This window comes from Pyrgilauda ruficollis, unplaced genomic scaffold, assembly GCF_017590135.1.
Source record: "Pyrgilauda ruficollis isolate IOZ18807 unplaced genomic scaffold, ASM1759013v1 scaffold2, whole genome shotgun sequence".
NCBI lineage: Eukaryota > Metazoa > Chordata > Aves > Passeriformes > Passeridae > Pyrgilauda > Pyrgilauda ruficollis.
This window is the reverse complement of record NW_024519206.1, coordinates 22,779,275-22,805,615: the sequence shown is the minus strand read 5'-3', so window position 1 is coordinate 22,805,615 and position 26,341 is coordinate 22,779,275. Positions and strand designations below refer to the sequence as shown.

At 43.9% G+C, this 26,341-nt stretch overlaps 1 protein-coding gene across 1 annotated transcript in view; it reads left to right on the top strand.

The window, feature by feature from the left end:
• The window catches only part of TMC2 (transmembrane channel like 2), a 32,835-nt gene extending 11,983 nt beyond the window's left edge, over positions 1-20,852 (top strand). The window contains exons 9-20 of the mRNA XM_041466505.1: positions 2,374-2,516; positions 3,975-4,122; positions 4,557-4,745; positions 6,209-6,388; positions 7,199-7,351; positions 8,672-8,800; positions 10,988-11,055; positions 11,534-11,773; positions 13,690-13,815; positions 18,167-18,245; positions 19,388-19,508; positions 20,599-20,852. Of these exons, the coding sequence (XP_041322439.1) occupies positions 2,374-2,516; positions 3,975-4,122; positions 4,557-4,745; positions 6,209-6,388; positions 7,199-7,351; positions 8,672-8,800; positions 10,988-11,055; positions 11,534-11,773; positions 13,690-13,815; positions 18,167-18,245; positions 19,388-19,508; positions 20,599-20,852 (1,830 nt within the window). The remainder of the gene's footprint in view (positions 1-2,373; positions 2,517-3,974; positions 4,123-4,556; positions 4,746-6,208; positions 6,389-7,198; positions 7,352-8,671; positions 8,801-10,987; positions 11,056-11,533; positions 11,774-13,689; positions 13,816-18,166; positions 18,246-19,387; positions 19,509-20,598) is intronic.
• The last annotated feature ends 5,489 nt before the right edge of the window (positions 20,853-26,341 follow it).

The window sequence follows — 26,341 nt, the reverse complement described above, 5'->3', positions numbered from 1 at the left end:
AACCAAACAACCAAATAAAAAAAAACAACCAAACAAAAAGAAAAGCTACTTTCTTGTAAACCAGATTATTTAAACTAAAAAAAAAATCTATTAATAAGGCTTCAAATACTAGTGTCAAGGAACCTGCCAAGGCCAGGCCTTAATTTATGCCTCATACTCTGCTGAGGATCCTTTCAACTCTTCCTCTCTCTGCACTTTCCCTCACTGCCAGAATCCAGAATTCAGAGGTGAATTATGGACATTTTTAATAGCAGTGTAAGGAATGAAAAACTCGTTTGAGCAGTGCTCTGTAAAAATACAAGAAGCAGCATTTAGACTCATTAAGCCAGAAGAATAAAAAGCAAAATAAAACCCCAAAACAAACAAACAAAAACATCTGAAGGAGTGTTGATTAAATGCAGCTGCAGATTTTCTCTGGGAGACCGTAAGTAATAGACCTATCAGTAAGGAAACTTGTCTCTGGATGAAGCTCTATGCTTCCAGGAAATGCTTACTCCCGTGACCTGCCAGTCTCCTGCCTCTGGCTTGGTACACACATCTACATTCCCCTGCTGCCACTGAGGTGTTGGTCCTCTGAGCCCCTCAGGTCCCCATCCAGCACCCATTCCCTTCCTGTCTGACATCAGGGAGCGAACATTCAAGCTCAAGAAGCATCCCCAGCCATGGGGCAACACAGTACACCAACCCCCTCTGCAGCCAGGAGATGTCAAATGAAGCCCTGTGCAGAGGCTTGCCCTTTGAAAATGAATAGAGGCTTATTCCAGCATGCTCCACAGGAGAGGTGCAGGGAGGGGAATATAAATCAGAGCAGGCATAAATGAAGAGTCAATACTGTTACCCTGAAAAATACCTTTCAGGAGAGAGGAAAATATATGCTTTGGCAGGAAGGAGGTCACATCACAGATTTCTAGAGGAGTAGAAAGGAATAAATCTCACTTGGACACCAGACACCGTGTCTCACAAATGGAGTTTAAAGAGCATACTGGATGATGTGAGCAGAGAAACTCATTTTTCAGTCCTTGGCATCTGATGAATCAAGAAGACAAAGGTTTGGAATTACAACTTGAGAAGCAAACTTCACTAGCACCTTCTAGGAACATTATGTCTTACAAGGCTTTCTTCCACCACACCTTCCCAGCAGACATTGTGTGAAACAGGCTACGAGCCCCAGCCACAGGCTTGCTGCACCGGTAGAAACACACACAGAATCATCCTGGACTTGTGGCACAGAGCTTTGTGCAGGGCAAAAATGCAGCTTCCACGGCACCTGGGGGTACCAAAGCTTTTTATGAGGTTAGGGATAAAAACTCAAGAGTTTTTGGGGGAGCATAATTTGATGGATCAAGTGAAGGTGGTCAAACGCTGGAAGAAAGGCCCAGAAAGGTTGTGGGAGCTCTGTCCGTGGAGATTTTCAAAGCTCAGCTGGACATAGCTCTGAGCCACAACACTTTCTTTTGCAATGGTCTCTGCTTTGAGCAGGGGGCTTGGCTAGACAGCCTCCAGCAGCCTCTTCACATGTAAACCCTGCAATGTCTCTAGACAAGATCCATTACTCAGGCTCTGATACGAGCTTCAAGTCCTGTCTTTCCTTTGATCAGAGGGGAGCTTGCCCAACTGTCATGGTCAGACTGATTAAGTACACTTACCTTAGGAGCTGAAAGACAAGGAGCAAAAAATAGAGAAGTACAATGTGCAGTGATACACATTAACTTGGATGAGATATGACAGAAAACCAGGGAGAGATTGCTAACGTGGATTAGGTGATCTGCGCACTCATTGAATGCCTAACAGATTGCACAGCAAAAAATAGATCTACTTGAGACAACATGGTTGATATTGTGTCTAAGCTCTGCTTTCCACAGGAAAGTAATGCTTTGATTTCCCTCTTTAGTTATATTTGCTCTGCAGGTGGCAACCAGTAAAAGGAACTAAATCTGCAAGGCACTGAGCATCAGCTGCCTCCTACCTGAAAGGAAAAGTTTCATATCATGGTAGGAAGGCCCTTTGCTACAGCTGTTATACAAGATCTGAGTGTTTGATTACTGGCTTAGAGAAGCAGGTGGGCTGCAGCCACAAAGAGCAATAAGGATGTTTTTCTGGGAGGGATGAAACAATGATGAATCAAAACCACATTTGAGTTTTAAGCCACGATCCTCTAACATGGTCTCCCTCATCTTACATCTCTTAGGAAGATAAACTCTTAAGAATATGGCTCTCAAAGGTGCCAGGGCAGCAAACAGACAAAAATGAGACCCTAAAAACTTAGAAAAGTTGATTTTGTGTGTTTTAAATCTTCAGTTTTCTCTAGAAACCCCTTTCCTGCAGAGAAGAAGCTGCACAGCTTACAAAGGATTTCTTTTGCTTTACCTGCAGGGCTACATCAAATACTCAGCGCTCTTTTATGGCTACTACAACAACCAGAGGACAATTGGCTGGTTGAAATACAGGTTGCCAATGGCATATTTCATGGTTGGGATCAGCGTATTTGGCTACAGCCTGATGGTTGTTATAAGATCGTAAGTGCAGCCGACATTGCACCTTCTGCAAAATCCACCCAGATGTGTCTCACAGCTGGGTTCAACTCCATGAGCACCCAGATTTGGTCCAGCCTTGGCTGGATGGCTGGGGGAATGTGGGGAAAGGGGGGCATGAGCCTGCTGTTTACATGCATTTGGCCTCCCCATCCCTCACCCTGGCTCTGGTGGGCAAAGGGCACCTGGGCACTTCCCCTGCATCATCTATGTGCTCATGTGCACTATTTGAACCCTTCCTACTGCAGCCATCTTCTTCCTTCTCCTCCCCTCCAGATCTCTTTAACCCTTCCTCCAACATTACTACAGGGCCACTGGACAGGTATGTTTTGTAAATGAAGGAAGATTTTACTTGCAGTAAATTTCAAAGGTTCCTTTTGCATGCTTTCATTGCAAAATAAACATTCCTGAAAGAAAACATGGGTCCCACAGACAGTGCAAGTGTTGCAGAAAAGAGCTAAGCGCTACCAGACTGTGTTTGCTGAGTCCCTAAATGAACCAGTGGAGTTTAAAAGTGGCCACAATTTCTGTGTCTCTTGTGCACTGTCCCCAGTCTCAGTGAGGCTCCCACAGCATCCTCAGGGCACTGAGGATGTAGCCAAAGCACTTGTCAGTGCTGCAATTGCTTATGCAAAGTTAAAAATAAAGAAATAAGCCCCTCTATCTCTGCCTGAAGGACATGCCATGAAAAGTTCCTCCTTTCTTTGGAAGAAAGGATAAGCCCACGGATTTGTATCACTTCCTGAAACAGGCCATATTGCTGCGCAGCAGAAAGAGCTACTTGAGCCTTTGGCTGGAGTGGGACATGGAGATTTGCTGTACAATTGCCATGAAATTGCAGCATCTGTTGTCTTGCCTTCCTTGAGGGACTAGTGCTAGGAACTCTAGGGGGACTTACAGAAGGATTTCAGGGATCAAATAATCGAGAGGAAACAGTAGAAGCCATATCTGCTCCTGTGCTGATTAACAAGAATAATCCTTTCTCTCTCCCTGCATGACTTCCTGCAAGCTCTTTGGCTCCAGCATTGTGCAGCAAGTGAAGTCTCACTAAACCTTTGTGCTGCAGTGTCTTGGACGGGACGCGGGGGTTTTGACTAAATTTAACTAACTAAAGGTAGCCACAACCATATACCACAGCCCAGGACCCAGAAGCATGTAAACAGACTTTCTTCAGGCACCAGCTGGACAAAGCAATCCTTAATCTCCTTGATCACCTATGCTAGTTTTTCTCTGTGTCACTATTTTTAATAGAAGGCATGCGTAGCCCTGCCAGTTGACCGTTCAGTCCTCCTTAGACCTAAAGTCCAGTGGCATATTTTAGTCATTCCCAAGCCCCAAGAATGGTTGCCCCACTCCATCTTACCCAAGCTTTGCAAAGCTGAAGGACACGTGGTGCTCTGTGGAACACTGTCTGACCTTGTGACTGCTCACATCCTTACGCAGGATGGCTCGCAATGCCAACGAAAGCACGGCAGATGGGGATGATGGCAACTTCATTTTCAGCTGGAAAATGTTCACCAGCTGGGACTACCTCATTGGCAACCCAGAGACAGCAGACAACAAGTTTGCATCCATCACCACCAGCTTCAAGGTAAACCTAACTGTGCTCTGCCTGTTCCTGGAGGCGCTGCCAGCACCTACCAATGGCAGAGATTTCAGGGGAAATCTGGATACCTACTCAGCATCTCTCCAAAGGAACAGGGCATGGTGCTGATCTATGGTAGCTCCAACTTCTGTGACCCACTTCCCCTAACTTCCCTTTTTTGGCCTTTAAAATAAGTTTTATTAATTTAGAGTGCAGTTCCCCTGGGATATCTCAGGCTCTTTGCCATTTGATATCTTTCAGTCAAACCAGGATGCCTCTATGGAGCTTAGCTTGAATTTAACCAAAACTACCAAGTTGGATATAGCCAGAATAGCAGAAGATTGCATTTCATAGGGTGAAAACCTTGTGATGTCGCCTTATGCTTGGTGGTGCAAGATAACCATCCCAATTTCTTAAGCACCCCTCCTGGTTTTTTTCAGGAGTCTATTGTAGATGAGCAAGAAAGCAACAAGGATGAGAACATCCACCTGAGGAGGTTCCTGCGGGTTTTGGCCAATGTCCTCATCATATGCTGCTTGTGTGGGAGTGGCTACCTCATTTATTTTGTGGTGAAACGCTCCCAGACATTTTCCAAAATGCAAAACGTTGGGTGGTATGAAAGAAATGAGGTAAGGAAACTTTGTTTCCAGTTTTCTGCTGGGATAATTTGCTTTGGACATCAGCAAATTACTTGCCAGGTTGAGGACAGCATCCAAAGCAGGGGATTCCCTATCAGGGCCCAGGAGTCCCCTTCAGTACCTTTGCACTTGCTGTAGCTGCAATGCACATTGATCTCACTGAAAGTTCCTAGGGCAAATTAACAACTCCTGCAGAGAAGAGAAAATACTCTTATAATAAATCACTAGAAAAGTCAATGTCTTTTCAGCGCTTCCAACACCAATGAATCAAGTTGCATCATAACACTTGCAAATTCTGTTGTACTAGAAAGCTCTCCGGGTGTTAGAAATGTCCATAATCAGACTTAACTCTAAAATCAAATCTTTGTCATCCACCTTGAATAATGAGAATAAAATTTTAGAACCTGCAAAAAAATGTCAATTGTCAAAGTTTTCCTTTGTCTGATTTTGGAGTGAGAAGTTCAAATCTTTAAGCTCTTCACATACAGCAAAAAATATTTCAACCTATGGAAAGGTTTAATTTCAATGTCTACTACATTATCATGTATTTATATATCAAAGCCAAATTAAATTCAAAGCCATGCATTTTTGAAATTCCTTCAGAAAATTTTGGAAAGACAGCACTTGCTTACTAAATGCTTTGATTTATCACTGTAGATTTTTCCCAAAGAAAAAAATCTTATTAAAAAAACTTTAATGTCTGACCCTTTCCTGGTGATAATGTGAGATTTGAATAAATATAGTGCTGGGTACTGTTACTTCTGGAAAGAAAAGCACAAAAAGGAGTCAGAGACTGCCTGCACCTGTACAGATGCAGACCTGAAGGACTATAAAAAAATTTAAAGCCTTTAAGTCATGCCTGAGCTAACCTTGACTGGCCAATGACCTCGTTGACTGCAGTACAACTTAGTATCTGGCATGATAAAGAGGAGCAAAGATACCACTGGGACACATTTTCTTGAGCTGCAAAACTGAGATCTTGACGTGCTTCCGTTTAAGTCTGTAAATGCCTTCTGCAAAAGCAAAGGTGCTGAACGTGGAAAATAAACATTAGCATTGGCTAATTATCTTTATGCACACAAGCCAAGTCTTGCGCTTCCACTGAAACTAAAATAAGAACCTTGGAGCTGATGCAAGCAATACTGCAAGGTACTTGAGGAACCTAAATATTCATGAGTCTGGACTGACAGGGAGCAAATTCTTTGGAGCTCATCCCTTTGAGATAAGAGCAAAAATGCTCCTGCAAGAGCAAGTCGTGCAACCCGGCCCTGAAGTCTGATGACGCTGTGCTGCTGCACGCTAAGCAAAGCCAGAAGCTGAGTTTGCTTTGACTCCCTCCCCTTCATAAATCCTTCAGAAATATCCAACCAGTTGCCGGGTGCTCCCACTCTGCTCAAAGTAAGATAGTCACTGTTGTTACTATTAGCAGTTATCTCATTTTCCTCATGTGGCAGGTTGAAATTGTGATGTCCTTGCTGGGCATGTTTTGCCCTCCTCTGTTTGAAACCATCGCTGCACTAGAAAATTACCATCCCCGCATTGGGCTGAAGTGGCAGCTGGGCCGGATCTTCGCGCTCTTCCTGGGGAACCTCTACACATTTCTGTTGGCCTTGATGGATGATGTCAACGAAAAAGTAAGAGCCGAGCCAAAAAGCCACGGTCAAATAGCATTTCCCAGAGCTGAGGGTGCACATACCCTGTCCCCACAGCCAGCAGGGACAATCACCCCTTTTGCAGCAGGTGCTTGCTCTGTCCCCAATCCTCCTGAGCAGTGCCCCAGGGAGACTCACCAAGCTGAGTCTCCGGCTTCTCTTTACAGCCCTGAAAGGAGCATAGTTGTTGTCTTCCTATAATCACCGCATGTTAGGGTAATTCTATTTTTTTTTCTCCATCTGACACTATTTGCAATTTCTATTACTGCAGACCCTGAGGATACATTTTATAATCCTCTTCCCCTGCCTCCCTTCTTTAACATTATCCTGGTAGCATGTTGTGGGCAGATAACTGCAGGAAAGGATAAACGTCTAACTTATCTACAGAAAAAATTACTCTGTTTTAAACTGAGAAGAATTAGAAGAACCAGGGCGGTTTGCTCAGCCCTGAAAAATTATGAATAATGCAAAGGAGGAGGACTGGGTGAAGGCATACAGGAGTTTGAAGGAGGTCTGACTCCTCCGTGTGCAGGGAGCATGCTGCTTGCTCCCCAAAAACTTGTGGAGCCTTGACACATTCTCAGCTGCTGCTCCCCTGCTCCGGGCAAAAGAGGAGTTTCTGTGCTATTGCCAGCACTGTAACTCCATTGTGGATAGATGTTTATACAAGGGGTGCTAACTGCTAAGGAGAAGGGAGGAACTCAAAGCCTCGGATTTCTTCAAACACCTCCACGTTTTCTCTTTTCTGATGGTTTTGTCTGGGGGGGGTGTGGGTGTGTCTGTCCATTGCAGCTGTCAGAAGAGGATGCGGTAAAAAACATCACTCACTGGACACTGCTTGGTCACCAAAACTCATCTGCAGGGAATGACAGCACTGTCACCCCACCTCCCCTTGACCCTGCAGACGTGCCCAGGGGACCCTGCTGGGAGACAACTGTCGGCATCGTAAGAAATCCATTGTGTAGCAAGTCTCTATGTCTGTTTGGGATGGTCCATTTACATTTTTCCTACTGATGCCTTTAACATTTCCAGGCTTGAAGTTTTCCTCACAAACAGCAGCTTTTTCCCCCACTCTCATGCAGTGTCACCAAGGCAATACATGCCCTTGGCCATGGTTCTCAAGCCATGGTGGTGAAATCCTCAGCTGGAAGCAGCCAGGGCATGCACAGCTCTGAGGCACTGGCTGTGAAGAGCACAAAAAGCCAGGCAGTCTGCAGCCATGCCTGCACCATGTTCTTGTTCAGATCATGACTGTGCCTTTGAAGCAAACCTCTCTTCTCCATTTATTGTTGCACTTGTTCCAGAGAAGCTTTGGTGCAGGTGTAAAATCCAACCAGAAGACATGCCTCAGGGAACTCATGACATGTCCCAATCCATAACGCAGCATGAAGCCATGGGATGAAAGCAGAATTAGGCAAAAGTAACCTCCTTCAAAGGCAGGCAGGGTGGCCTTCAAGTCCTCAGTTTCACCACACAAATCCATCCTGCTTTATTTGTCTTGCACCAAGAAGGTCTGCAGCTAGACTATGCACACCTTAAAAAGTAAAAGCAATGGTTTACTGGCTGACAGCAAACCAGATAGGGCTTGCCAGACTGCAAGGCTATACATACCTATGCACACTCAAGGCATCTTCAATAGCCAAGTGGTTCTCAGTCATGTGGGAAAAAAATCAGCCACTGTCACCCCTCAGAAGAAGTTGATCTTTGTTTTTCCCCCCTCAAACTTTAAAAACCTTTCTTGTAAGTATATTTCCTTTTGAATCCTTGGGCCATCAGCTATTTCGACCCTGTGAGTCTTCCTTCTGCCTGCAATTTTATCTTCCTTGTATTTTCATCTCCTTTCTCTACACTTAGACACAGCTCTTGTTTACAACTGAACAATTTTCTGAGGAATCCACATAAAAGTTTCGTGGCTGAGCCATACCAGAGCTATGTACAATCAAAATAACTGTACATTTTACACCAGCACTACTGCAGCATTAGCATTCTGCTCCCACTTTCTGTGCTGCCACAGCATGCAGTGTAGTCAATAATGCCAGCAGCAGCTATCAGGTCTAGCAGCTATAACAGAGCTCGTAGCTCCCAAGCACAGAGGTAAAGCTTAGGTACTGCACAGTTTGAAAACAGGCATGGAGTTTGCTCATGGCATGCTTTTCTGAAGATTACTGTCATATAAAGACAAATAGCTTAATAAAAAATACAGTCCTGAATGCGTTACTGAAATTATAGGAGTTAAATGGGTTTTTTCCTTCTTTTAAATTGCAGGAGTTTGTGAGGCTCACTGTGTCTGATATCCTGGTGACCTACATAACCATTCTGGTGGGAGATTTCATCCGAGCTTGCTTTGTCAGATTTGTGAATTACTGCTGGTGCTGGGACCTAGAGGCTGGATTTGTAAGTATCTTATAGCCCAGTCAGTGTCTTATAGCCAAGAAGATAAAAGTACTTTAAGGCCATTTGGTCAAACACTACAAATGAATTTGTTTTGAATGCTTCCAGTGGCTAGTCTTGCTGGATATTTGGTGCCCATATTCTGCATAATTTTTCTGGGTCAGTCAGCTCCATCCCAGTAAGAACTCTACAAAAATGCAGTTCTCCTCCCCATCTCACAACTTTAAAACATGAAACTGACTTAAAAAAGAAATAATCCAGTGTTCATTCAGTTGCTACAACCCCAAAACCTTGGGCCCTTCTATATCCCCTTTCAAAGCCCCAGACCTTCCTGTTCATTGGCCACCCTGCAGGCAGGAACCTGCTGTTCTCACAGCAGTGTCTCCTGATTGCTCCTGGAAGCTGCTGTTTCTTCTGCTGCAGTGGAACAAGGAGCATTTCCTTCCCCCCTCATGTGTGTGTAACACACAACAACACTGGACTCTGGTATTCATAAAGGCTGTATTACCAAAGCAGTCAGTACTGGAGCTGCACAAAACACAAAATAAAATAATGGAGGGATGGAGGGAAGTCCATTGATTCACATGAGAGGAAACAAAACCAGATGGATTCAGAGAGGAAAATACCTTGCAAGATTATGAGCAGATCAGGGCACCCACTGCCCAGCTGTCATAGTGGGAGGGTTCCCAGGAGTCATTTGGAGAAGAGCAAAAAGGAGGGCTTTGGTCAAGGAAGAGCAGGCAGGGCACAACAGGCATTTTGCTGCTTGTGGAGCTCTTTGTTTCTTCTGAGGGAGGTAGAGGATGTTTCCCAGGGTGGCATAGGAAGGTTCCCCCAGCAGCTAAGCAGCATGAAATTACTTCCATTGCTTGTGCAAAGATGGTTTGCTGACAGCCAACTAGCCCAACCTAGCCAGGGACACCAGCACAATTTTGTATGTGTTTTTCTAATCCAGATAATGTATAATCTTCTTCTTTAACCCAGCCTTCTCATCTAGGAATACTCAAGGCAGAGGACAGCAGATGCTGAAAGTTGTCTTTATTTTCATGCATAAAAAGAAGCCAATATTAACTTCTAGCTAAAGATTTAAAATTGAAATGGACCAGAATTAAAAAAAAAAAAAGAAAAAAAAAAAGAAAACAGTGTTTACAGGCATCCCTCCCCAAAGCTATGAGCAGTCAGCAAAGCAAGACTCTGACTAGACTCCCCTTGAGTTTTCATCATAAAGCACAAACATCTTCAACTTTATGAACTGCTGACAGTATTAAGTAAATGCAAATAGCATAAAAACCAGACATACTACATAGGATGTTCCAAAGATATAAGAGCATCACTTACCATTTCTTAGAATTTTGTTTTCTGCATTGCAGTTAAAAAAATATAGGTTTTTTTCAAGAAAACATAACATGAAAATCTTTACATAAAGTTTCATCTGCCAAAAATCACCTAAGTTTTGTGCACACAAAAGTAGATATATAGAGAAGAAATAGCTTCATCATAGGCAAATCTAACAAAATAATAATTTATAAAGCAACAAATACTGCCAGTAGATCAGATCAGCCCGTTCTGGACCTGCCACCATTAGCACCCACATCAGATGGGGTCCTAATGGTGGCATTACACATCAGATAGGTAAAATACTGCTTTATATGGAGCAATACATCAGCTAGCACAGAGTAAAATGTCACCTAATACCCATCAGGTCATATATTCCCTTGTATTTCTCTCCCTTTGCCCTGTGTTTCTGTTCTGCAGCAGCTTGGATCCAGGGACACAGACATAATCCAGCACAGCATTTGCCTTCCAGCTCATAATTATCACTGCTTCAAGAGTCAATATTTTACCAGGGTTGAACTGTAAGTCCACAGCTAGCCACCAGCTGGAGTTTAAACGTGGTCCTGTGCCATGCTCACAGCTGGTGTCATATTAGCAGGGAGAGAGAAAGACAGAGCAGCTCTAAGCACCTCCATATATCTTGCCAGTTTTCAGGAAGCCAAGAGAGAAGAGAAGCAGCAGTAGCTCCAGTTCTGCTTTCCCCACACTACTGCTGCTCGTTCAAGCAGTGTGCAGGCAGCAGGAGCCCTCCCAGGAAGCCCTGCTTGCCAGCTTTAAATAAGCATCTTGCACCCAGCAGAAAACAATAGCAGGTACCTGTAGCAACAGCACACTTTCCTTTCTTTCCCCATATAGCCGTCCTATGCAGAGTTTGACATTAGCGGCAACGTTTTGGGTTTGGTTTTCAACCAGGGAATGATTTGGTAAGATATTTCCTTTTTTTTTTTATTTTTCACATTATTTAGAAAACCTGTTAGTGGAGCTAGAAAGCGTCCAAGCCAACTAGATAAACCTTTGGATTCTGTTTTTCTAACTGATTGGCTTTCTGCGCTTAACTATAAAAGCATGTCTCTCTCCCCTGGTTACCTAACATTCACCTAACAATTTCCAATTCACCTAACATTTTCCAAGCCAGCTCCAAGAAATTTTTGTCACAAAGTGAAAAACTTTCTTTGCAAACCCTGAGCAGTCTGAGGCCTTGCTGGTCCTCAGTGAGGGGGACCACACCACAACCTGTGGGTGCCCGTGGCTTCCACTCTAGGAGCACAGGGGTATCAGCCCGCTCAGCCTTTGTTTGTGAACAGACTTGTCACCACACAAACACCTCTTTTCTGTTCTTGAAAAGAGTAAACCTTCCAGTCTGTCAAAAAAATAGCTCCTGTCCTTCTCTTTCCTTTTCAGGATGGGATCCTTTTACGCACCAGGGCTCGTGGGTATAAACGTGCTGCGCTTATTAACCTCCATGTATTTTCAGTGCTGGGCTGTTATGAGTAGCAATGTCCCTCATGCAAGAGTCTTCAAAGCATCCAAGTCTAACAATTTTTACATGGGATTGCTGCTGCTGATCCTCTTCCTCAGCCTCCTGCCTGTGGCTTACACCATTATGTCCCTGCCTCCCTCCTTTGACTGTGGACCTTTCAGGTACTACCAAAACACCAAAAAGGATATTTTTGTTCTCTACTACATGGGAACAAAATTTTTATTTTGTCTTGAAAGCAAAATTTTCATAATTTCATGAGGTTACAAGGACTGGACTATACCAGAGATGGTGAATTGTTTAAATCCTTAGCAATGTGAAGCAAAGGGTCATGTCCAGCTATGGGGTGTAAACAGTCAGCTGGGAGCACTGTACCTGCTCCTGTCTGCTTCTGTCCTCTGCTACATGATTCCCAGTGTTTTCCCAACATACACTGATGAAAGCATCAGAAAACAGCAGGGGTGGGACAGCAAGGTGTAGCCTCCAGAAAAAAAAATAAAAAACAAAACAAAACAAAACAAAAAAAAAAAAAAAAAACCAAAAACAAAAAAAAAAAAAAAAAAACCAAAACCAACCAAAAACAAAAAAAAAAAACCAAAAAAACAAAAAACACAAACAAACAAAAAAAAACCCAACAACAACAAAATAAACCAAAAACAAAAAACCAAAAAAACCCACCCAACTGGAGTACTATAAAGGCTCTTTGGAATACTGGGGAAAAAAAATGAGTCCAAAGGATGTATTTTATGTGTTGACTTTAGCTGGCAAATAGCAGGAAATGGATAGGGGTGAGCCTGTAAAATTGCTGCCTTTTTTTTTTTTCCTTCTTCTTTGGTGTTCGGGTTTTTTTAAAATGTTGTGGGGCTCTTTTTTTTTTAATTAGGACAGAATCAGCACTACACAAAGCATTCAGTGGACTGGATTAACATGCCAATAATGTCTAATTTGATTGAATAACGCCATTTCCTGGGCCTGATGAATCTGACTCAGCAAGGAGCCAGCTTGGAACAAATTGTTCTTGTAGATGTTTTAGGTTGTGTGCTTGCTGACGGAGAATGACATCAGAAAGCTAAAAAACTCAGGGGAAAGGCAAGAGACCAAAATACCCTCAGTTCTCTAACAAGGACAGGTGTCAACGAGTAATGTCAGAAGATCTGACAAGTAACTTGTTGCACGCACACTATCATTTGGAGATGACTAATCTGCAATGTGAAAGAGCTATTTCAATTCCCAATCAACCCTTCAAAAGCCACTCAGCCTGATTCAGACCCTTGGCAGCTCAACTGAAAGCTCAGCTCTCCTGAGCTCCTGGCAGTTGAGGAGGTTGGGATACTGTTTATCCAAGTTTTCTTTATTGACTCTCATCATCAAGACAGGGCCCAACACCCTCCTGATGGGAATCCTGCAAGCTCCCAAGAGGCACCAAGCCTAAATGGGAGGAATAGCCCTGATAGAGTTGAGTTCCCATACCCAAAGATGCTGGGGAGAGAAGAAGGTCAGTTACATAATCCAGCCCTTTACAGATTTGTTCTTCTTTCATACAGAATACTCTCATCTGCTTTATCAATCCCGTTTGAAATTACTCTTTCACTGAGTCTCCTATTAAGCAATAATCACAGCTTGCTATTTTTGTCATTACTTAGCTGCTCTTCAAGTTGGCTCATTATTTCAGAAAGCTGGAATTTGCATATGGAAAGTCATCTCCACCATGAAAAGGCCATACTTGACAAGATATTCATCAGAAATATATGGTTACTGCAGTCTGCAGGGTTTTATCTCTTTCAGAGGGGTAAATAGTCAGGACTCATAAAGGAGTCAAGCGTGGAAATAAACGTATTGACTCCAGGAGCAAGTTGGCCTAGCAAAGATTAATTGTATAGTCAATGAGGGGACAGAGTGAGGGAATGAATGAACCAATAGGTAATTTCAAATAAAGGCTTTTTAAACTCCTTTGTAGCCTTTAGCAAGCTGATGCTCATTGAAAGAGAGGTGAAACATGCTGCTTAGCACCATGAGACTATGGGCACTTTGTTCCTCCAGAAGATATCTACACTCCTTAACTGGCTGTTTGTCTTCCCAGTGGAAAGAAAAGGATGTATGACGTCATTCAAGAGACCATCGAGCTCGATTTTCCACTTTTTGTTGCCAAGATCTTCAGCTATGTGGCAAATCCAGGACTGATCATACCTGCAATTCTGCTCATGGTGTAAGTTGTCCTTGCAATATGTCATGCCTGGCTTGGGGGAGAAGGTTGGAAAAAAAAATTCTGGTATATTAGTCAGGTCTAAATACAGGTTCTGCTGAGATAGCATGGATTAGAGCAGACACATGCTCCCTACCCCCTTACCTTTGCCTAACCCAATTTCCCAAAACTTAATTACCTGACCCAATTAAACACAATTTTGTGGATGAGATACATTGCTGACAGAGGCCTTGTAGATATCTAAGCTGTCACAGCTTCCATATAAAAAATTTTCTGTAGCCAGCAGGAAATAAATGGACATTCTCAGCCTGGTGCCTTTTGGAGAAGCAATTTCTGTCACAGCTGGTGGTATTTAGAGCACAGCCAAGACAGGGCATTCAAAAATTTCATGTTCCAAAAATATGAAGAGTTGTGAGCTTTGTTTGGGTTTGGGGGGTTTTAAATTTTCATTTTCCAAATAATACATCTGGTATTTGTTTTAGTGCCGTTTGATCATTTCAGCTTTGAAATCAAACTTAAATCCCCAGCACCTTCAGCAGTAGTAGGATTAGTTCTCCTTTTATTTGAGAATATATTTTTTGCACCATTCTTGAGGATTTACAAAGCTATCAAAATGAGCAGGAGGGCTGTGGCCAAATTCTGTAGGCAGTTCTGAGCACTTCAGACTAATCAATGGGAGCTGGGGAGAGAGCTGGGGAGCCTATTACATACAGAGATTGCTGTTCTGACTCTTTCTGGGGCATCCACACACATTGGAGATGAGCCTCTGGGCTGGTCCAGCACAGCTGCCCTTGGGCACTGCGGTGTTTCATCCTGCATAGCTACACTGAAGGTAATGCCATTAAATTATATCAAATACAAGTTCCATACAAAGTTTCTTATACAAACAACCTGAGAAAAATCCTAATTAAACTGAAAATGGCATGTCACCCTTCTACCTCCCTCAAACTACTTGCTCATTTTAACATGAAAAGGATGATCAGGTACTGTAAGTTGCACAGGCTGACCTGTACAGTCCAGATCAGGTCTGTGCAGGAGACAAGAAGTCTCACACCACATCCCTAGCATAGCCAAGCATATTACTGAATTAGAAACTCTGTGGGCTTCACAACAGTGACAGATGCTATTGCAAACACAAAATGAAGACTGCAGAACACCCCAAATGGGCCACCTTAATGAAAGGGCTGCAGGCCTGGTTTCTGAGGCTTTGATGCAACCCTCAAAAAAGCTGATGGGAGAGATTAATACCTTTGAAAATAATGGGGTTTTTTTCCAGTGACAATCTCCTGCCCTTTCCTCCACTGACAGCTGGGAAAAGTAATAGCATAAATTCTGTTTATTTGTTGAAGAGACAGCTTTTATCACACCTTCCCAGTGCTGGTTATTCCCACACCCCAGCTTTACCATCAGTCCAACTCTCATTGAGGCACAGTTTTGTCCCTGCCCTGACTCCCCTCTGATAACTGAGAGATACCTTATGTCCATTTTACCTAAAACATCCTCACCTTCCACCCAGATAGACTGCCTGTATGTATTACATACTTGTGATTTCCAGCTGTTCAGCTCCCAAGAGGCTCACAGCCCTAAAGAACTGGCTTCCCCCATGGTGCCTGGAGCAGTCAGACCTACGGCCCCTTGGCAGTAGCTCTCACATGCCCTGAGATCATCGGGTTCCTTGCAGAGGCACTGCTTGTTATCTACATGCTCACTTTGTCTGTGATAATCCCAGACAAAACCATAGTGAACAAACAAGGTTGTTTCTAAAGGCTTTGGCCCTTTTCTCTCCTCCTTTTCAGTCAAGTTCCCAGTTTCCTGCCTTGTCTCTGAAAATCTTCAACTTCTGCTGTGGTGCTGACAGGCAGACGGGGTTAAGCTGGAGCTAGTCCGTGTGATGGACCCCATCCAGTTTTCCAAGAGACTGAAACCAGGGAAAAGCAAAAGCTTCATTTAGTCCTGATAAGCATGGAGCCAGAAGCTCTCAAAGCAGCAGGCAAGGCAACCTGCAATCCAGCCTTACTAAAAATAGCCTCTACAAAGAACAACAGGTGGATTGTAAATGGACGGTCTGTTGATTTTGATTGCAGTCTCTCAAAAAAAGTGTTTTCCACTTACTATGGACTGAATTAAGCAATTTTCTCTAGTCATGACAACCCCTTCTCTTTTATACAGGTGCAATCCAAAAGGCATCTTCTATTTATTTCAGTTCTTAGCTCCTGGTTCCAAACAATGATGTGGTCCAGTGAGTGACATGGGTGTCAAGCTTACTGTCCTGCTTTTAGCTGCCCAAGAACAAGGGAAATAGGAAATACAGAGAAAGAAGAATGGAAGATATTGTGCCCACAGGCACACAACCTACTCCCACTCAGGCTGAGAGTAGAATTTCAAGCTGTGGCCTGCAGAGCTTCCTGGCAGAAGATAGAAGCATTTTACTGTATCAAGAAGGGGGAAATATTAAAATTCCTCTGCAAGCCAGAAAAGGACAGTGACCCACACTCTCCCCAGAACTGGGGAAGCAATACATCAGAGAAGAGGGGTGCCAGGGTGTCATGGTTTAAACCCACATGGAAATTAGGCACTACCTAGCGACTTGCTCAACCTCTTCTCTCTCTCCAATCCTGGTGGAATGAGGAGGAGAATCAAAGAAAAACTTGTAGATTGAGATAAGAGCAATTCAATAATCAAAAGCAAAGTAAAATATAGTAACAATGGTAAAAGATAATAATAATAAAAAGGGAAAAATAAGTGACACACAATACAGTCACTCACCATTCATTGACTGATCCCAGACCCCTCTTCCCAAAACCTGATTGTTCTCTGTTAAAGGTAACCCCCCCTACTTATACACCAGGCATGACATTCTATGGTGTGGAATATCCCTTTGGTCAGTTCAGGTCACCTGTCCCTCCCAATTTCTTTTGTGTACCTCCTCACTGACAGAGCTGGAGACAAAAACAAAGGTCTTTGCTCAACTTAGCATAAACAAGAATTAGCAAAATGAAAATATCAGTGTGTTATCAACACCATTCTTATTCACAGCCCTGATTACAAAGTAGTATTTTCTAGACAATGAGCTTGAACATAGAAGAAATAAAACTATCACACCTTTACAGAAGAATGAAAAGAAAAAACAATTTCCAAGAGGATTTGCAGGACAGAGAGCCCAGATCACCAAGACTGAGTTTTGGGTTAATGTTAGGCAAAAGGAAGCAAATGTGTTTTGTCTAAACAGACCCCTGTAAAAAGCCTCAAGAAATCCTAAGCACCACTTTCTGATCTTCCACCTGGAAACCCACATGCCAGTACATGGTGCCTTGCTGGGCTTAGGGTTGGGCACTCAGTTTATGAAATCCTTGAGTCTAGTTTGAGGATGATGAACCTGGGCTGCAGCAACACACACAAGTTATGAGCTGTGAGGAAACCATTTTTCTTTCCCTATCTTGGTTTTCCTTCTATAAGAGAATTTTATACTTTATTTAAAAAAAAAACCCCAAACAACTATAGCAGTGAACTGAACAGCTCGTACTTTCCTGAAAATGGCTTGGAGCCACTGACCAGATGATGGTTATAACTTAGAAAAACAAAGACACTCCACAAAAGCAGGAGGGGACTTTGTTTTACTACCAAAATATTACTGGCTGGTGAGTGTCAGAGGTGGCAAGACAGACCCAGATGCCTGGGCATGTTTTAAAGCACAGCCTCCCTGTGTGCTAGAGGCTGGCAGCCAGCATGCCCTCTCCCATCCCCACTTGCCTCTCAGTTCCCTCCAGCTTGGCTCAGTATTCCCCTGGCTTTGGCATGCCCATTTTGGAGAAGAGAGGATCAAAACAAAAGCCCGTGGCTCTGTTCCAACCTGGCTTCTGCTTGCCCTCAAGGGCCCCATCCAGGGATAGAGGATGGTCCTGGAAAAGGCGGGAAGGGGACTGTTCCTTGAGCACTGCTTTTCAGGAGAGGTGTCAAGGCCCTATTCCACCACTATTTCCCTGGTTTCCCAGTTTTTCCTAAGGTCCCTGTGTTACCTGGTGGCAGTTCCATCTCAAGGCTGGTGCCTGGCTTCCCCAAGGTTGGTGCAAAGGAAGCAGAGAGAGCCCCTGGCCAGCCAAGGTGGAGGCATGAGGGCAGGCTGGTCATTTTTCTTCTGTTTGAGGAGAACTGAGCTTTAGATGGGCTCAGCCTGTCTTGGCTAACCATGCCACAGGCAGCCCATTTTTTTCCTAAACCTTGAGCTTCTAAAAGTTTGGAGACAGCTGGTGGGAAAATTAGGAATCAGAAGGTAGGCAAAAAATTGCATGTTCCTTCCTTGTGAAACATTCTTTCCCCTGATCCTATCACTACAGCAACATGTTTTCTTTTCTAGCCTCACCATCTATTACCTGAATGCTGTTTCTAAAGCATATCAGCGTGCCAACACAGAGCTGAAGAAGAAAATGCAAATGGTAGGTACTGATCTGGCAAAACCACCTTTGAAATATCATGCACTTAAATTTTGATACGTAGCATATGCTTTAAATCACTCTTCACTTTGGTGACACAAGAAGATGACCTATTTTATGCTTCTTCAGTCCACTCTGATGGCATCTAATGTCTAGCTGTGCAGAGTGATCACATCCCATAATAGCCTGCTATTTCTTATATCAGAACTACAGTCGGCTTCCCCATAAACTGTGGTTTACATCTACAAGAGTAAGTTACCTCAAAGTTCAGACAATGCTTTGGTGTCTGAGATTTCCCAGGAACAATGATAAACCCACAGAAACCACAGCCATTTCACTGGCACAGGACAGGATCCAAGCCAAGGAAGCGGTGCCACATAAAGCAAAACATCACATGAAGCAAAGACTGGTGCAACATTAAAAGTGAGGATGTGAGCACTGAGAAATGGGACTCCATAAATTACATTCAAACTCTCAAATACAGAATTAATCACTTGGCTTAAAGGAAGTGTCTTGGTGCAAAGGGCACCCTCAAGTACTGCAGGAGGTGAACCTGTGCTACAGCACACTCACATTTTGGGGCACTCTATTTCACGCTGCACAACCTGGCTGGGATCAGGTCTAAAGGGATCACAAAGCAGGACTCAGCCTTGTCCAAAAGTACAGATTCCTCTACTATCCAGAAGAAAGCCCTTTTGCAACCCTAAATGTATGCAAGTAAAGCCAAAGCCAGCCCTACAGCCCACCCCTGTACTGCTGTACCCTCTTCCTCTGGCATTTATCCCTGATGCCCTCTCTCACAAGAGGCTCACATTTAAAACTAACCAATACATCAGAGAGGGCAGATTGGTAGCTGTAGGAACACAGAGACAGCCTAATGAACACACACAGACATAAAGCATGTTATCAGCAAGTGCTTTGCCCTAACAGAAACAGAGCCACTGTTTTCCAGTCCTGCCTGGGATGTACTTTCTTTCCTGGAAACACCTGACCACTGGACCAGGATTCAGCACCTTGAACTTGGCAAAGAGGTTCATTCATACCAACAAACACTTAGCCAGGCAAACATGATACAAGGCCACCATTTCCCTGCAGATTATACCTGCAGTTTTTTACTAAACCCAATGCTTTTTTTATTGATGCAGCAACGAGAAGAGGAGAAAAACAAGAGAAACAACAAAGCCAGTAGCAACCCAATGCTGGAAGATCTGGAGGATTTACTTACACCAAGTACGAAGACTGAAAGCCCCTCCAAACAAGCAGAAGGTAAAAATTAATTCAACCTCCCCTTAACACTTCTGAAGGGGCTCATTTGGCTACCAAAGTGACTGGTAGGATTGAGCAACTGGAGGGACACACCTTAGTAAGGGATTGGATAAGTATAATTAGCACAGATTTTGTCCTATTGCAGAAGTCCACCTGCCAATGGACACTCAGGAAGGGCACATTTTTAGACTGGATGATATCTCACACAGGCTTGTCACAGTGGGAAATGTAACCCAGAATTATGATTCACATCTCAACTCTTAACCATGCTGGTCATGAAACCAGCAATTTATTCTGGGAACAGTGTTTAAACTCAGTGTTGTTTCAGGGCTGGTGAGTTGAGTCAGACTTTTTCTTCCCGAGTTGAGCTTTTCATTGGAAAATTCATTGTGAATTAGGCAGAAACTTTTCACAGGATTGGTTTAAGTCTTAGGGTAAATAAATACATGCTCTAAGATCTGCTGTTGGGTTCCATGGGCAGAAAGAACCAGGAGGAGGCATTATTACCAGGATTGAGTTATTTTCAAAGAAAATGGATCCTCCAGGCTCAATCTCAACCAGCCACTTCCTGACTGTCAGAGCCTCCAGCTATCACTTGTGAAAATCACCTGAAATATTTTGATTTTATCCTGGTACAGGTGCCACCATAGCCCCCTTAAATTTGTTGAGCTGAGACAAACTGGGAGGTTCAGAGCAACCTAGTACAGATCCCCTCCAAAGCAGACTCAAGGCATTCATTTAAATAGAAATAATGCTGGCAGTGTTTTGAGTGCTCTGAAAATAAAGACTAAAATCAGGAATTGCCCACCACCACCCCATGCCTAGATGTGTACCACTATGGCTGGTAGGATTATCATGTCTTATCAATGCATCCGTAAGAACCTGGAAAGAGGGGCTGGGCAGCAAAGACAGTACTGGCTGTTGAGTTGTGGGGGGAACATTCTTATTCCTGGGTTCTTTCACTCAGATGCTCAAAAACAAATCCCCAGACACTCTGGTTATTGCACAGAGAAGAAGCAGCAGCCACTAGGGAGAGGACGAAAGGCAACACTTGCTACAAAGAAAATAACATTCATAATCTTTGCTCTAGACAAGAAGATAGAGTCTCTGAATGGATCCAGCCCTGCCAGGAAACCAGGCAGAGGAGAAGTCCTGGCTGGCAGCCCCATGTCCAGTGGAAGGGGAGCAGCATTCATCCCTCCATCACAAGTGTTTGTGACACAGCCACGGACACTGGGCATTCGGGCACCCTACCCTGGCCAGCCCAGGCCATGGGGGCAGCCCCTGGGACCAGTCCCTGGAAGAGGGAGAGGGCAGCCATGGTACCCACAGGCTGCTCGATGACCTCAGCAAAGCTCTTCCTGTGCTGCATGAACTGTTGTAGTTTTGGTAGGAAATGATTCCTGCATGCTGGACATCCACTCGTGGTGCTCTGTATCCATCCAGCACTCTCTAATACAGATTTGTTTAGACACTTAGTAGTACTTCTGAGTTGTAACCCCCAAAGGCTGTGCTGATTTTGATCCCAAGGGAAATGCAAGGCAGTCAGAACAAAAATCAGCTGTGACATTGCTGAAATGCTTCACACAGGATGCAGCAGCCCTGTGGCCACTAACTTGCTGTGGAGCAAGTGCTTGCCAGCACTTCCAAAGGCTTCTTTAATTAATAAAAGTGGTGTGACTTTACCTGTCATTTAAACAGAGGTTTGTTGTGGGATTTTTCCTCTGCCTGAAGAATTTAGTATTCTTATAAAAAATTCAGTGTCCCTGCTCAGCCACAAGGCAGCTGCTACTAGGAGTAGAAGATTCCTACCAGAGGGAACTTTGTCAGCTGCATTTTGTCCCTTGTCATAGTTTTCCTATAGTCTACCTCCTCCAAACTTTCATCTTTCAATCTCACCACCACTTTCTCTAGGTTCCCACTCCACTCCTCTTTTCACAGTCTGTTGACAGCAGCTTGCACCATTATTTCAATCCCTGGACATGATTCCTAGTCTAGCAACACCACCCAGCACAACTGAGAGACTAACAGTGCCTTGGCCTAGTTTCTGATTTAGAAATTCCTGTTGCCATTTAAGAACAGTAGAGAAGTAGTTCCAGGAGATGCGAGCAAGAGATAAATAAAAGGAGACTTCATAATTCCTTCAAAAATTAAATAATTGCATTTTGCTTTCAAATACAGAAAAGTCAATGGATTGTTTCTAGAAACAGCTGTTCCTGGTGCAGAGCTCAAAGTCAGTTTGGCTGCTCCCAGGACACTGCTGTGGTCGGGGCTGGGCATTCTCCCATGGAGCCTCCACACGAGAAGCTGCTCATTGGATTTCTTTCCTGAGCTTGGAAGGACATTTCTCTGATCTGGGTCCCAAAGATAAGGTCTTGTCTTGCCTCTTTACCGTGAGGGTTGCTGATGCAACATGGCTGTGGTGAGCTCTCTGCAGAGATACCCATTCACTGAACTTGAAAAAAGTCAGACAAGAGAAGGCCTTTTCCAGGCTTGGAGGCATCCATATCGGTCAGAAAGTGCTGGGGGAAGGTGTTCCCAGCCTGCCAACCCAGAAGGATGTCACAGGAACAGCGCAGTGCCCTGATTTCGGCACAGCCTGTCTGCCCTGCAGACTCTGGTATCTTAGGGACTGGTTGCATACCAAGGAAGAGCATTCTCCTCCTCTTCACTCCTCAGCTCACACTGAAACACAGTTTGGAAAGGGGAGAATGTGGCTCCAGATCTCACTCACCTCTGCTAGCAAACTGAAAGAGGCTGCAAGCATGCGTGTGCATACATGCCTGCACACACATAAAGGCAACAAGAAGCATTATGAAGAAGCCATAAAGAACTCCAGACAGGTTTTGAAAACCAGAGAAGCAGAGGCAGACTTAGACCAGATTAGTAACTATTACAAGATTTGGATACTCTCTGAATCAGGCCCCTGAATCAGACCAGCAACAATATGGAGCATTCCAAAGCACCGTCATCTCTGGAGCACACAACTGCCCATTAGCTAATTACTCCTTCAAGGCTTGTTTATCTCTAATTATAATACAATAGGTTCACCCACTGATCAATGTCTGTTGCAGGCTCAGAGACTCCAGGATACAGGGGTGATATTATCAGCCACAGAATTCCTGCAGACTGGTGGCAACTCTCTTCGCTGAATCCAACCCACAGTGGGGTCCTCTGTCAGAGCACGAGAGCCCTGAAAGGTGTTAAAATGCCAACCCTCAGTCCTCATATTGACCGAAATGATTATTTATCTCTTGGAGTTTTGAATCCATTTACCAGTTATTCACACGCAACCGAAGATTAAACTCCACAAACTCACTGGAATATTCAGTAGTGTTTGGTTTCATTCCTATTATTCTGTTGCTAGAAACAGCAAAAATCCCTTGCCTGAGCATTGATTTCCAACCCCCTAACATTTGTTGAAAGACTGTATCCGTCCCAATCTTCCTCCAGGGCTCAGTCTAACTTCAAGGGGAAAGAAAAGAGGAAAAAAAAAAAAAAAACCAAACAAAAAAAAAAAACCTCCTAGTAACACCTCTCACAGCTCTCAGCTTGCATTCATAGATGACTGGAAGAGCCCTCTACATTGCAAATTTTTCACATCTTGTATTGCCACTAGCTCAAATGCTGCAGCCAAGAGGTTTCAGGGGGAAAAAAAAAAAAAAAAAAAACCAAAAAAACCAAGGAAATATCTAAGCTTAATTATTTAATTATTCAAATCAGAGATTTGTTTTTAAACAGGCAGCTCTCATGGGCACCAGTTTTTAGTTTGCATGGCCAGGCAGCGCATCTGCTCAGTGTTACTAATGAACAGGAACTTCAGCAAAATAGAAGAATTTTAAAGGGAAATTTTGCAAAACACATGGCTAAACATGAGCTGTGAAGGGCATAAGAATGTGTATTCCGCTCTTTTAGGGTTGAAAACGTAATTCAGACATTTCTATCATAATGTGCTCAGCTATACACAAGACAAGCTGCTTTCTGTACTCTCAATAAACAGAAAACAATAGACACCATTAAGCAGGTTTGCTCATAAACCCAGAAAAGAGTGCAAAGAATACACTGATTTTGTATTTGGCACCAAGGCGCCTTGGCTTCTCCAAAGCAGTAAAATCAGCTTTTTGTTGCAGAACAGTAAATTCTTTTCAAAAGGGAACCTTGAAACACCTGAACTTGTATTTTCAGGTAGCTTATATGACGCTTTCCAATGAGAGAAAGGGAAACAAGCACTGGATGCCACCACTACTGACAGCACTTTTTTTCCCCATAACCTCACGTATTCTAAACAACAGTCAAGATCATCTTGAGCTTTCATCCTCTTCTCCTGCAGCTAACCCTGCACTATGACAAAGCTATTTATCACACATTCTGAACATCCACAGAAACAGAATTGCCACCTTGCTTGAAAATGTGAGCTGCAAAGGTCTTGTGTGCCACCCACCTCTGCTCTTTTTTGGAATCTTTCTCTGCTCATGGACAGGGGAGAGGGTTTTCTCATACCAGCTAACAAACCAGAGCTCTGGGGATGGATTTGTAGTTTCTTTCAGGGTGCTGAGGAGGGTTTTCAGCTGCACATCCAAGCTAAAGAAACTTCTCACCTACAAACAGGCTCTAGACACCACAAGAGCCATTGTAGGGACACAGACCACCACAAGCTTCACTGGCACCAGCACCAGTTTCTCAGACCTACCCTAAAAAACTTCCTCTGACAAACCCAGGTAAGAAAAACAGCCAAAGACCATTTCCCAGAGAAAATTCCTGATGATGGAGACAGGGATTTTATCCATTTATCATGCCCCACAAGCTTGAGGAGCCCCAGGAGCTCCTGTCTGGCTGGGCAGGAGCTCAGCCAGTGCCAGTCTGGGAATGTCCACCTTCAGGGAACTGAGCAAAGGAGTCTGGTTAGGTCAGACATGAGGCATATTTGAAAAGGATCCTGCTTTAAAGGTCTGACCCAAAAAAACCCACTTAAATATCTGTTTCATCACAGGAATTAAGAGCTTAAATACTGTGTCGTGCTCATTTGTAGAGACCTAGCTCTTTTCTTGATATCTTTGGCTTATAAAAGAGACCAGAACCTTAAAACAAACAAACAAACCCCAAAAACACCCCAGGAAATACAAGCAAGAGACAGATAAAAAGCAACTTCAGAATTTCTTTAAAAATCAGATTGTTGAGTTTTGTCTTCAAATACAGAAAAGCCAAGAGGTTATTTCTAGAAATAGCTGCCCCACTCAAAGGAGGACATTCACAGACTGGCACTGGCAGAAGCCCAGTGAGGCAGGGCCCTGCCAGTGTCAGGAGCACCAGAGCAGCTTCTGTGCTCATGAAGAATTAATGGAATGTCCTGTGAGCCCTTGGCTTAATCCCAGCAGGCTGTGGGTACAGCAGGTCTCCCACCTTCCTGCACCCCAGCACATTCAGACCGCTCCCTGCACCCTCTACAACCACATATCAGTGCTTTTGCTGGCACCAAAGCAGGTCAGACAGGGACCTTTGAGCCTCACCCCACCACCTCTCTACATCATATCCCGTCAAAGTAAAAATGTCCTGGAAAAAAAAAATAAAAAAAAAAAAATTGAGTGCTTGCCAAAAGACTATAAATTAGCAATTCCCCTCCTTTTTGATTCATGTTGCATGCAATGTTATCAGCTCTCCAGCCTGACAGTCATGGGGATTTTTTTGCTCTCTGTCATGGTTTCCTTGCCATTTGCCTGAGCCCTGAGGTGAAGAATTAATGGAATGTCCTGTGGGCCCTTGGCTTGATCCCAAGCAGGCTGTGGGTACAGCAGGTCTCCCACCTTCCTGCACCCCAGCACATTCAGACCGCTCCCTGCACCCTCTACAACCACATATCAGTGCTTTTGCTGGCACCAAAGCAGGTCAGACAGGGACCTTTGAGCCTCACCCCACCACCTCTCTACATCATATCCCGTCAAAGTAAAAATGTCCTGGAAAAAAAAAATTTAAAAAAAAAAATTGAGTGCTTGCCAAGAGACTATAAATTAGCAATTCCCCTCCTTTTTGATTCATGTTGCATGCAATGTTATCAGCTCTCCAGCCTGACAGTCATGGGGATTTTTTTGCTCTCTGTCATGGTTTCCTTGCCATTTGCCTGAGCCCTGAGGCAGCAGTTTGTCCTTTGGCAGGTGGCAGCCCGGCTTCATCTGCAGCCAAGGCTTTATCACTCCCAAATGCTTAGATTCAGTTTTCCCCTGGGGAAAAAAGTGACTCTGAAACTCCAGGATTTTAGGTCCTGGCCCATTTCTCACACAACATAGTCATCAGTGCTGAATCAGACCTCAGCCTTGTGTTTTAAATGGACTGTACCAACACAATGCTGGGCTGTGTCAAGCTAATGCAGGGAGCCTTGGCTCTGCTGCAATCACAGAATTCAACTCCCTGGGGTCCCCTTCCATTCAGACATCTATAAACATCCAAACCCAGATATGAGCATTGTCTCTAAATCTTAAATTGGTACCACATGGTGCTACTCAGAGAATACCTGTGTTCTTCATGACCTCAGCAAATAAAGGCCACCAAGCTCCCAGGTATCAGGAGACAGTCTGTGTATGCATGTATCCACACAGGCACTGAGAGCAAGATAAGTGGATTTTTTAAACGTTTCAGAATTTATATTATTTTCTGCACCACTCCTCCATGATTGACAGCAGAACTAGAAAGCACTGAAGCACAGAGATTTCTCTCTGCAGCTGGTGCTCCAAGCACGCAGGTGGAGGGAGGAGAGCTGACAGGCACCCAGGGATGGATGGATGGATAGACAGATGCCATTTCCCAGCAAGCACATCAGCATCAAACCTCCATGGAAAGAC